Source organism: Typopeltis vanoorti, chromosome 4, assembly GCF_054136105.1.
Source record: "Typopeltis vanoorti isolate ZY-2024b chromosome 4, IOZ_Tvanoo_1.0, whole genome shotgun sequence".
NCBI classification, from domain to species: Eukaryota; Metazoa; Arthropoda; class Arachnida; order Uropygi; family Thelyphonidae; genus Typopeltis; species Typopeltis vanoorti.
In genome coordinates, this window is record NC_143552.1 from 127,319,809 (window position 1) to 127,332,904 (window position 13,096).

The following is a 13,096-nucleotide window of genomic DNA, read 5'->3' on the forward strand; positions in this document are numbered from 1 at the left end:
ATGGACATAGGATAGACCGGGGCTTAGGGCTGACCACCTTATCCTGTGAACAGTTTGAGGACTGATTAATCAATTCGATTAATTTGAGGTCCGATGATTAATAAACCCTCCACACCGCAAGATAAAAGAGGGAAAAGGAAGATGAGATGAGATATATAGTACACCACACATTTCACGAAATGACTAAAATCAAAATTAAACTCCTACAGAGACAAAGCTGCCGCCATGTTTCCTTTACTGGTTACTATCTCCGCTCTAAGTTAAACAATTTCGTAATCAAACTTGAAGAAACAGGGACCTGCACACTAGAATCACTGTAAGTGCACAACTTTTACAACTTTTTAAGAGAACTTGAAGAAAAATGCCAAAATGGAGACACCAGTTGGATGATCAACTACAAACAAGTTAAATTAGTGCAAAAATCAAGTGACACCACTAGTAACCACCATGGAAACCAGTATGCAGGCACTCCATAGGTGGGGTTTGCACTACCAAACCCCACCTATTCTTTCTGCCAGAGAGAATAGGTGGGGTTTGGTAGATTGAAGGTGGTAGTGGACGCTATTAAGATTGGAGTTTAGGCCACGGATGTTGATGAAGTGGATATGCATGGTTCTGTGAGGCATATATTTGACCACAAAGGATCTTGCACATTTCCTATGCAGTGCCTGTATACTGGTTTCCATGGCGGCTATTAGTGGTGTCACTTGATTTTTGCACTAATTTAACTTGTTTGTAATTGATCATCCAACTGGTGTCTCCATTTTGGCATTTTTCTTCAAGTTCTCTTCAAAGATGGCATCCTTGTTTATGAGTAAGAGTTGCAGTAAAAGTTGTGCACTTACAGTGTTTCTAGTGCGCAGGCCTCTGTTTCTTCAAGTTTGATTACAAAATTGTTTAACTTAGAGCGGAGATAGTAACCAGTAAAGGAAACATGGTGGCAGCTTTGTCTCTGTAGGAGTTTAATTTTGATTTTAGTCGTTTTGTGAAATGTGTGGTGTACTATATATCTCATCTCATCTTCCTTTTCCCTCTTTTACCTTGCGGTGTGGAGGGTTTATTAATCATCAGACCTCAAACTGTTCACAGGATAAGGCGGTCAGCCCTAAGCCCCAGTCTATCCTATGTCCGTAGTGTTGAGTTCTCAAGGCCAGTTTGTCTGCTTTGCGGGATGAAAAACCCCAGGATAAACTGGGGAAAAAACTCTACTGTCCGTGCCCAAGACCGGCTAACTTAGCTATGGCTGAGGAAGATCCTTCGGCTCCTCGCGTCACCGATGGGAATCAAACCTAGGACACTCCTTCCCCAGGCATATGTTGCAAAGTGCACAGCCACTAAGCTAACCACGCATATGTGCTATATATTCGTTTGATTATGTACATAAATTATGGATATTTAAGGAAAGAGGGTGTGTGTCAAGTGTGATCTGAATGAGGACTTCATGAGTGGTAAATGAAAATGTTAGTAGCGAGAATGCCACAAAAAGGATGAGTGCTCACCTGATAGCAAAGAGGGATAGTGTAAAAGAGCAGCAAAAAATTGGAAAGAAAGAAATTGCTCGTTCTGTTTTTTAGAGAATGAGCAATCTAATGAACTTAAAAATTGATGGTAAGAGTGATGAAAGCAATATGAATGTAGAGGAAGTTGAAAAACAGAGTGCAATTAAAAAGAGTAAGGTAGTGAGCAGTGTTGATGGCAAACCAGCATGTATGGCTGGCGATAAAATTAAGAGAGTGTATGAGAGCAAAAAAGTAATGTAAGATTTGAAAGCTGACTTGGTTAAGATGAGGCAAGATATCAAACAGATGCAGTGAAATCAAGAAAATTGGACATATGTATGGAAGAGTGAAGAAGATGAAAATGAATGATGTCTGTATGAAAAAGGTAATGAAAGACCCACGAGTGGCATTGTATGAGAATTCGATTATTAGAAGTGTGGTAAATGAGAAAATGCACAAGGTTTATTTTCCTGGAGGTAAAATGAATAGAGTGATTGAGGCGTTGGATATGAGGAGTAGGCAAGCAAAAGAGTTGGTAGCTGTAATAAGGACAAATGACTTTACTGGGAACAAGGAACATGTAAGACTAAATGACAAGATGAGCTGGAGAGCAAGAATTATGAATGATATATTGACAGAAATGTGTGAAGAGAAAGGAATGCAGTTTGTCAATGTGTGGAGCAAGATTGAAGGAAGAATTGAGCTATATAAGAGTGATGGACTGCATTTGAATGGTTTTGGTGTGAGTCAGTTGGAGAGACTGCTGCTGCTGGAAGGGAAAGTAATGAGTGCGGAGAATGAATCTGAGCAAATAAGAAGTGAAGTGAAAGAGCAGGAGAGTAAGGAAGGAGAAACTGAAGTGGTGCTTATGAATGAAGAAGTGGGTAGCATGAGTGTAGAGAATGAGAGAACAAGTGTGCAGGACAAACAGGGAAATGGGGAGACTTACGGTAGACAGGGGAACACAGAGTGAGAAAGGTTGATGCTCTAAGAGGATCTGAATGCATGTGTTGACAAAAAGGGAAGGGGGTGACCTGGGATGTAGGAAAAAACATTTGGATTTGAAGAATGTTCTGAGATAAGTAAGGAGAAAAAGAAATGGTTCGAGGAAAGTATGGAGAAGTCACATCTAATAAGTGGTATCAGTGAAACTTGTTATAAATTCAGGTATGAGCTGTTACGATTGTATTGGGTTGTTGCAAATCAAATGGCCGTTGAATGACTGTCAGGTTTCTACTGTTTACTGAAGAAAGCAAGCACTAAGGTATATGCAGATTTTTTATGTCATGTGACAGCATCACACGTGGGTGATGCAATTGTAGTATTTGTTTCGTTCAACGAGCAATAAATATTGAATATTACCGACATCAAGTCATTGATAGAACCCAGTCAATTAAGGTTGCTATACCTTTACAAGTTCAAATTGGGAAATTCTGCAGCTGCTGCTGCAAAAAACATCAATAAAGCATTCGGTGGAGGAACAACTAATGAGAGATCCACTCGCTGTTGGTTTGCAAAATTTCGCTCAGGAGATTTGAGGCTATAAAATGTACCCCATGGCCATTGTCCTTCCTCCATTGTTTGAGTGAATTAAAGGATTTAATCGAATCAGATCCACGACAAACTGTACGAGAGATCGCCCAGACACTAAATGTACACTTCTCAACTGTTTCACAGCACTTGGCAATAATAGGAAAAGTAAGGAAGCTCAACAAGTGGGTGCCTCACGAACTCACTGATGAAAACGAAGCACGGTGTTTGGAAGTGTGCTCTTCTCTCTTAAGTAAAGAAGAAAGGTTCCTGCAATGAATTGTGACTGTGGATGAGAAGTGGATATTCTACGACAATCGTACACATTTGTCGCAGTGGTTGGGATTGAAAGACGCTCCAGGAAGAACTCCAAAGGCACCTCTGCATCCAATGAAGATGTTTACTGTATGATGGTCTTCTGCTGTGTTATTCACTACTCATTCCTTCCACGAGGTGAAACGATAAATGCAGTTCGATATTGTACAGATATGTTGCAAATGCATGACAAATTTTGCCTTACGCAACCAGCACTTGTGAATAGACATGGAGTCCTATTGCTTCAGGATAACGCCCGACCACATATGGCAGTGTCAACCATACAGCAAATCAACAATTTGGGATACAAAATTGACATTTCCCCAACAAATTATTATTTTTTCCGACACTTGAGCCATTTTTTGTCCAAGAAATGCTTTGCCAACGATGCATCAATTTATCTGTCAGTGGAGGACTTCATCACTTCCAGAGACACTGATTTTTGCAAATGTGGTATAAATGATCTTGCCACATGTTGGCAACAATGCATTGATGCGGCTGGAGATTACTTTAATTAAACAGGTAGTCCTATTCTTTTTATTCTCTTTTTCAATCATCCTTAAAATCGGCCATTTCATTTGCAACAACCCAATATATGAATGCTAGAAATATCAGAAACAAGGGAAGCAAAATAGGTGCATTCATTGAATTCCTTCATGAAAAATTGTTGGAATAAGTGAGACATGGTTGGATGAGGATGACATCCGCACAAGAATAGAGATGGAAGGTTGTGATGTATTTTGTGAAGATATAAAGGATAACAAAAAATGTAAAGAAAGGATAGAAAGGATAAAATGGAAGGTGAAGTGCTATTGATGATAGAAAAAAGTAATGTCTATACAAAGTACAAATGGGAGAGAAGGGTGAACATTATGGGTGATTTAATTATGGCAGTATGGATTGGGATGACAAGATAGCAACTGAAAGTAAAAAAAATGACTTTCTTGAGTTTTCGAGAGATAACTACCTCAGAAAGTATGTAACAGAGGGCACATGAGGATTGAAGGTGGATTTGATTATCTCATAAGAAGATGTCATTATAAATGAGGTGTCAAATTACCCTCCAGTTGGTAAACGTGATTATGAAGTTGTTACTTCAGAAGTGTGAGAACCTCTGTGAGGAATGCAGAAGTACAGGGCTGGTGATTATGAGATGCTCAGGAGACAGCTTGCAGATGTAGCATGAAATGAAGAGTAGGCTGGAAAGGAGATCGCTGTTGCTTGGCAGATATTCAAGAACTATCTAGTAGAAGCCATGTCTAAATGCATTCCAAGGGTCAGAAGGTTAAATAAGGTAGGTGTGAAAGGAAAAAGGCATTATAGAGGCAACATAAGAGGAGTGGTAATAATCAATTCCATGAGGATTACAAAGAACAGGAAAGGAGGGTAACTTGGTTGTTAAGGTTAGCAAAAGTGAAGTACGAGCAGAAGTTAACTAATGAAGCAAAAAAAATCTTAGGGAGTTCTTTTGATAAAAATCCAGCAAAAAAAAAAAAAGAATAATTATGGAAGGATGACATTGATTGGAGAAAATGGAATAAGAACAACTGTTGCAGAGGATATAGTCGAGATATTTAATGAGGAATTCACAAAAGTCTTTATATTCTTGTGAATGTGAACATCATGGTGAGTTTGAGAGCATTTGATGATGAGGAGGAGAAACTGACTGTAAATGAGCAAGTGGCATATGGAGAATCGAACGAACTTGATGTTAATAAGGTTGTGGAACTTGATAATATATCACCACATATTTTGAAGGAGTGTGCCAGAGAGTTGGCATCTTCCTTGACATATTTATGTTAAGTCTTGCACTGGGTCAAGTTCCAAAGGCGTCGAAGGAATTCAAGTCGAAGGGAGGCGACAGAACTCAAGCATGAAATTATAGGCATTTCTGTGTGTCAGTTTTTGTGATTGAAATGTTGGAGAGGCTGGTGAGAGCTAGGATCCAAAATTGGGTTGACAACAATGGTATTATCTTTTGATAATACCATTGTTGGTATTATCAAAGGCTTTTGATAGATTACCACATGACAAGTTGTTAGTCATACTAAAGCAGATGGAATTGAATATTAGACTAGTACATTAGATTGGAGATTGGCTATCTGATAGGTATTAGCAAATTGTGTATGGGAGAACAATATTCCGGAAGAGAAAAGTTACTAGTGGTGTGCCTCAGGGGTCTGTTTTAGTGCCATTGCTGTTTAACCTGTATGTTAATGATATTGGGGAAGATTTGGATGGGGATATTCAATTGTTTGCAGATGATGCAAAGTTAGGATGAATTATGAGAAGTAGAGCAGATGTTCTAGCCTTACAAGATGACTTGAATAGAATGAGTGAATAGGCACAGGAGTGGAAATTATTATTGTTATTATTACATGACACCTCCAGGGAGTCCAAAACTCATAGAGGGAGGGCTTATTGCACAACTCTGTCACCACCACTCAATCCACCAACTACAACGAACCGCATCTACTGCCCACCACCGCCACCACCACTAGTATTTTCACAGACAATCACAAACATCCAAGCCCACAGCGGGATTCGAACCTGCAGCCTTTTGGCTGGAGAGCAGATATGCTAACCACTTGGCCAGCCAGGCCAGCTGGTTGGCTGAGTGGAAATTCTAGTTCAATGTTACCAAATGTAAGGTTTTAAAATTTGGGAAACAAAGATGGGATGGAATTTACACTTGGTGAGGAGGAATTGTTGGAGGTGGCAGAAATAAAAGATCTTTAGGTGATAGTGGATAAATACAGGGTGTTTCAAAAAGAATGACCTGCTCAATGTGCCCTCCACCTGCTGCATGGACAACATCGGACAACAATTTTCAAATCGGGACATTCTTTTTGAAACACTCTGTATCTAAAATTTAGAGAACACTTTGCCAAAATTGTGAGGACAACATAACAAATTCTGGGAATGATGTGGAGACCACTGACTTGTAAAAGTAAGGAGATTCTTCTTATATTGTATGAGGGCTTGATTAGACTACATATGGACTACTGTGCACAAATTTGGTCACTAGGTTTTCAGAAGAATGAAGAGATGTTTGAAAGGGTGCACAGGCAATTGACTAAGGTAGTTTCTGATTTCCGGAATGTTGAATATCAGGACAGATTGAGAAGATGAAATTTACTGAGTCGATTGGACAGGAGGAAGAGGGGTGATATGATAGAGATATACAAGTTTGTAAGGGATTGTTATAATGTCAATGTGGAATGGTGGGAGATCAGGGGAAAACAAGAGGTCATTCCTGGAGACTGTATAAGGAGGGTGTGAACAAGGTAGTGATAAGCAGGTTTTTTTGCATGCATCATTGTGAATGATTGGAATGCCTTGCCAGAGAGTGTGGTGTCTGGAGAGAATTTAAATGTGTTTAAGGCAGGGTATGATGAGCTGTGTGTGAAAAAAGGACCTCCTAGATGAGTCTTTGATTCCATGAGATCTTGGAATGATAATAATAATGAAATTGCATTCAGAAGTAAAGAAAATTAATTTCTCAAGTATTTGAAATGCAACCACTTAGTCTCATGTAACAGAGAACATTCAAAGATCAAAGTTCTTGGATTTGATCATCTTATCATTGGATGTCATTATAAATGATGTGTTGAATCTACTTCTGGTTAGTGAGAGTGATCATCATGTGATTATCTGGGTAGCGGCCAACTATATGACAAGGTCTCTGAGGAAATTATATATGTTGAACTGAAGTGCAGGTGATTATAAGGAGCTACAGCTATATCATGGAATGAGGAGTTGGAGTAGAAATGAGATCAGTGTAGCTTGGGTGGCTTCTCTATTCAAGAACTGTTATCCAAGATAGAATAGAATAGAAGTTACTTCACATGCACAAAGTTTGCACGTGAAGTAACTTCAAATGAAGTAACACTTCTCGACAGGCTACTTGTATATAGAGGCTAATGATTTCACATCAGTTGCCTTAGTATCCCATAATGCAGCGCACGTGTGCATGCGTGCGTGCACACACACACACACACACACACACACACACACACACACACACACACACACACACACACACACACACACACACACACACACACACACACACACACACACACACACACATCCTTATGGGTATAATGCTATGCTTTATGGAAAGAGGCAGTATCCAGACCAGTTTCGACTTTTATTGAGGTCTCATCAGTAGGAGCCTGGCTTAGAAGTGATATCAAGGTTGAAGTAAGGCAGCAGAAGTCATATTTCCATATATACAACTAGTCAAAAGGTGTCACACTTCATTACTAAAATATTGTGGATTAGAGCTGTCGAAAGTTTTTTTCACTTGGTTATACTATAAATTAAAGATGCCAAGGAATTATATACTTGGTTTCATCCTTTATCCAAGTATAAGAAAACAAAGCTTGTGCATGAAATAACATCATGAATTGGTTACTTGTATATAGAATTGCCTTAAGTGGTGTGAAATGGATGAATGAATGAAGAGATTTATCATGCAATCAGGAAGAAGAGGGCATTATAGAGGCAGCATAAGAGGAGAACCAGTTGCATGAGGAATACACAGAACAGACAAGGAAGGTGAGTTGCTTGGTAATTACTGGTGATTAAAAGTGCAAAATGAGTACAGTTAGCTGATAAAGCCATAAAAAAAATTTAAAAAAAACTCTAGGGAGGTCAAAGTTTAATTTTCACTTGGTTAGACTATAATAAATTTTTAGTTTAATCCTTTATCCAAGTGTGAGCTGGATAAAGGATTAAATTAAATTTATTATTATTCTAGGGAGTTCTTTCAATTAGTAGCCAGCAGAAGAAAGAATTATTATTATTATTATTATTACACTCTCTCCATGCAGTTGGCAGATTCGTTGTGGGAGGTTCATTAAATTTACAACATATTTATCATAACTGTCAGTGAATGGAACGCATTACCAAAATGTGTTGTTATTGCAAGGAGTATTAAGAGTGAATGGAATGCACTAACAAAATGTGTTGTTAATGCAAGGAGTGTTAAGAATCTTAAAGTTCTTACCACTCCCATTACCAAAATGTGTTGTTAAACATTTTGGTAATGTGTTCCATTCACTGACAATTCTCCATGTAAAAAATCTACTCCTTCTACCCTTCTTTAGCACACTTTTACACAACTTCCAAGGATGACTTCTGGTTTTTCCCCTCTCACCATCTACTATTTTCATAATCCCTTCTGGATTAATCTGATAAAATATGCTCACCAGCATTCTTTGCACCTGAAAATATCTTCAGAACTGGAGTAAGGTAGTACAACACCGGGCAACTCGTAGCAAAGGTGGACCAAGCTAACATCACTCCTATCTTAGTATCTCCCATAATGCAAAACACATCTCCTTGCAGATATCTATAATGTTATGCATTAAGGGAAGGGCCACTAACCAGACTAGTTTCAATCTTTATTGAGGTCTCTTCAGTGGGAGAAGCGGAGATATCAGGCAGAAGCAATGGCGAGGTCATCTTTACCTATAGGAGTTGCCAAACGGTGTGCCACCTTTTTATTAAATTACTCTGGATTTAGAGAAAGATGTTGAAAGTTTATTTTTCACTTGATTAGACTATAATAAATTTAGTTTAATAAATTTAGTAAGGTAGTGTTGTACTACTTTACCCCAATCCTGAAGATATTTTCAGGCATAAACTTGGTTTGCTGACACTTGGATAAAGGATTAAACTAAATTTATTATAGTCTAACCAAGTGAAAAATAAACTATCAACATCTTTCTCTAAATCCAGAGTCATTTAATAAAAAGGTGGCACACCGTTTGGCAACTCCTATAGGTAAAGATGACCTCGCCATTGCTTCTGCCTGGTATCTCCACTTCTGGGCCTGGCTCCCGCTGAAGAGACCTCAATAAAGGTCGAAGCTAGTCTGGGTAGTAGCCCTTCCCTTCCCTTAATGCATAACATTATACATATCCGCAAGGAGATGTGTTTTGCATTATGGGAGATACTGAGATAGGAGTGATGTTAGCTTGGTCCACCTTTACTACGATGTTGTACTACCTTACCTCAGTCCTGAAGATATTATCAGGCACAAGCTTTGTTTGCTCACAGTTGGATAAAGGATTAATCTAAATTTATTATTGTTTACATATTTCTTACAATGAGACAAGTTCCAAAGGAGCGGATTTAAGGCAAGATTGTACCACTTCATGACCAAAATGATAAGACTCAAATTTAAAATTATATGCCAGTCTGAGTGTCAGATGTTCTGATAAAAGTGTTGGAGAGATTAGTGAGAACCAAGATCCAGAATTTAGTTGATAAAAGTACTCTCTTTTGATGGGCAGCACAAATTTGCTAAAGGAAGGTAGTGTTTTAATAATTTGTTTACTTATTGCAATAAGTTGGTAGGTTCATTGGAGAAGGGAGATAGATTCACAGTAGTATTCTTAGATTTTACAAATGATTTTGTTAGATTGCCACATGATAAGTTGATAATTAAACTAGAATGGATGGGGTGTCGAATGTTAGATAAGTGCATAGGTAGTTTTATTAATCAACCTTTGCAGTATTTTAATGTGAGAAAAGAAATGAGAATTAGGATTTTTACATGGAGAGAGGTGAATCAGAATGCATTACTTGAAAGCGTAGTGGCTGCAGAGAATGTGAATGTGTTTTAAGGCATGGAACACCATGGAGGTTCGAAGATTATAATAATATTGTTAGCAGATGAGAAGCATGCATGTGATGAGATTCTGTAGCAAGTTGTTCAAAATACAATCTTTCAATGGTGCCATACTAGGTCACGATGAACTTGATGATATGATAACTGGCTATGATAACAAGATATGTTGAACAATATATGAACAACAACTATGTCACCCTTATCAATATAGAACAATCAATCACAGGAAGATGCATTGAATAGTAGTCATACTATGAGTCACATATTCAGAGTTCTCTGCTTCATTTATTGAAGATTAGGTATTATCAGGAATATGGAATGTTGGCATTGAGGAGAGATGGCAAGAATCATCATCAAATTCTTGTCATGTACACCCCTTGAGGATATGATAGTATTACACGAAAAATTTACATCATTACTAACTTCGTGTCTACAATTTCCTCCAAATCAGTCACTTGTCAAAACTCCAACATTATTAGATCTTATATTTCTATCGTCTAAGGCGGTTTGTACCGTATCAATCCACCTATATCTTGGTCTTCCTCTGGGTCGTTTTCCTGCCAACCTGGCAGAGAACACTTGACTGTGAGAATGTAAACTGAAAAGGTTTGAAAAATATGAATAATAAACACACGACAGGGTTGAGAGTTTAGAAGAGATCATTCTTGGAGCTACAGGAAGTTTTTTTTTTTTTCTTGTGCAGATTACTTATGCAAGATGGCAGAGAGAGAAAATGAGGAGAAAGTCAACCTGGTTGGCCGAGTGGGTAGCATCATACTCTCCAACCAACAGGATGTGGATTTGAATCCTACCATGTGTATGGATGTTTGTAAAAGCCTGCTCTGGACAAGCTTGTTTAGCTTCTTGAGTTTATAGGGCTTGTCTTTAAAAAAAAATAAAATAAATAAATAAATAAAAAAAAAACATTGTCAGTGAGCCAGGATATTGACGAGTGCAATGATATGAATAGTTCAAGAGAAATAAGAGAGATGTGATCATTAGTGTGGGCTTCTGCAGTGAATCTGCAGCTTTACAGAGGTCTAAAAAATAATGCTAATAATACCTTCTTATACATGTTAATACAATTTATTTAACAATAATCCCTCAATTAAATAACCACAACAGGAGCAATTTGCAAGTTGGATAATTAGTACTAAAAGTTGGCTGGCACACTAACCATTCAAGGGGGTTAAAGGTTAAATCATTGTTTGTTTATTTAAAGGTTGAATAACTGAGACATCACTGTATTATAATGTGTAAATTATACCTGCTTCATGTTTTATTTATATTTGGACTTTTATAAATATTTTAAGAAAGATTACAAAATAAAAATATGTAACTTTTATTTGTAACAAGACTAACAAACATTTTATATTATCATTTTTGGATTTAGAGGAATTTGACATTTCTCTTTTAATTGTCATTTCTGCAGACGATCAAGTTATATAGTTGGAACAAAACTTATTTGGGGAGGAAAGTAAGTATACTGTTGTAGTTTTGTGATTTTTTTTCCTGTAGCTTTTCATAACGTGGACTGTTTTGTTACATGTAAGAAGTATCAGAAATAAGGGAACAGAGTTTGAGGTATTGATTGTTTGGGTACATTGATTAAGTCAGTTTACCAAATGATGATATATACAGGAAGAAATGGGATTGAAAGGATACAGAGTCTTCTTGGAGAATAAGAAGATAAAAAAAGATGAGGTGAAGTGAGAAAAGTACTGATCATAGAGAAATTGTGGCTGGTTGGTGTGAGGTTTAAATAAATGGGATAGTTTGATGATATTTCCTCAAGGGCTCACTTTTGTGAGTACAGGCATGGCAAACCCGAGGTACCAGATGCTGGACCATGCCTTACTTCATGTAATATACATCTGTTATATTATTCTGTAGACTGATCGCTCCCCTTCTTTCTTTGCTTCTTTCTCCTCTCCTTGCTCCTTCCCCCTAATGCTATTAGAGTATTCGAGGGCTAGGGGTAAATCTTTCCTATCTTGCTAAGTCATTTCGTCTTATGCAGCCATGTAATATACATCTGTTATATTATTCATGTAATATACATCTGTTATATTATTCTGTAGACTGATCCCTCCACTTCTTTCTTTGCTTCTTTCTCCTCTCCTTGCTCCTTCCCCCTAATGCTATTAGAGTATTCGAGGGCTAGGGGTAAATCTTTCCTATCTTGCTAAGTCATTTCGTCTTATGCAGCCATCGAAGGAGGCAAGCTAGCTCAATAGGTGCCAGTCCCAAGCCCGGATAAATGGCGAGGGTTGATGTCAGGAAAGGCATCCAGTCATAAAACTTCACTGCCAGCTCTAGCTATGATATGACTCAAAGAGAAAATGTTGAAAGTTTATTTTTCACTAGGTTAGACTATAATAAATTTAATTTAATCCTTTATCCCAGTGAGAGCAAACAAAGTTTGCACCTGAAAATATCTTCAGGACTGAATATAGTGTTGCCCTGGTGTTGCGCTACTTACCCAGGTAAGATAGTACAACACTATATTCAGTCCTGAAGATATTTTCAGGTGCAAACTTTGTTTGCTCTCACTGGGATAAAGGATTAAACTAAATTTATTATAGTCTAACCTAGTGAAAAATAAACTTTCGACATCGTTCTCTAAATCCAGAGTAATTTAATAAAAAAGGTGGTAAACCTTTTGGCAACTTCTATAGGTAAAGATGACCTTGCTACTGCTTCTGCCTGGTATCTCCAACTCTGGGCCTGGCTCCCACTCAAGAGACCTCAATAAAGGTTGAAACTAGTCTGGGTAGTGGCCAATCCCTTAATGCATAACAGTATACATATCCACAAGGAGATGTGTTTTGCATTATGGGAGATACTGGGATAGGAGTGTTGGTAGCTTGCTCCACCTTTGCTACGAGTTGCCCTGGTGTTGCACTTCTTACCCAGGTAAGATAGTACAACACTATATTCAGTCCTGAAGATATTTTCAGGTGCAAACTTTGTTTGCTCTCACTGGGATAAAGGATTAAACTAAATTTATTAAAGAGAAAATGATATAAGGGCTAGGGCATACCCCTTAAGCGACGTGTGGCTACATCACCCTACAGCTGCGAGAAGTGGACGAGGGCTACCGCATCAA

General features: G+C 38.0%; 1 protein-coding gene across 1 annotated transcript in view; it reads left to right on the forward strand.

Moving 5' to 3' along the window:
- LOC150107665 (voltage-gated potassium channel subunit beta-2-like) overlaps window positions 1-13,096 on the forward strand; it is a 257,488-nt gene that overhangs the window by 109,145 nt on the left and 135,247 nt on the right. Inside the window, exon 8 of the mRNA XM_090392162.1 lies at window positions 11,420-11,464. Coding sequence (XP_090248288.1) covers window positions 11,420-11,464 — 45 coding nt within the window. The remainder of the gene's footprint in view (window positions 1-11,419; window positions 11,465-13,096) is intronic.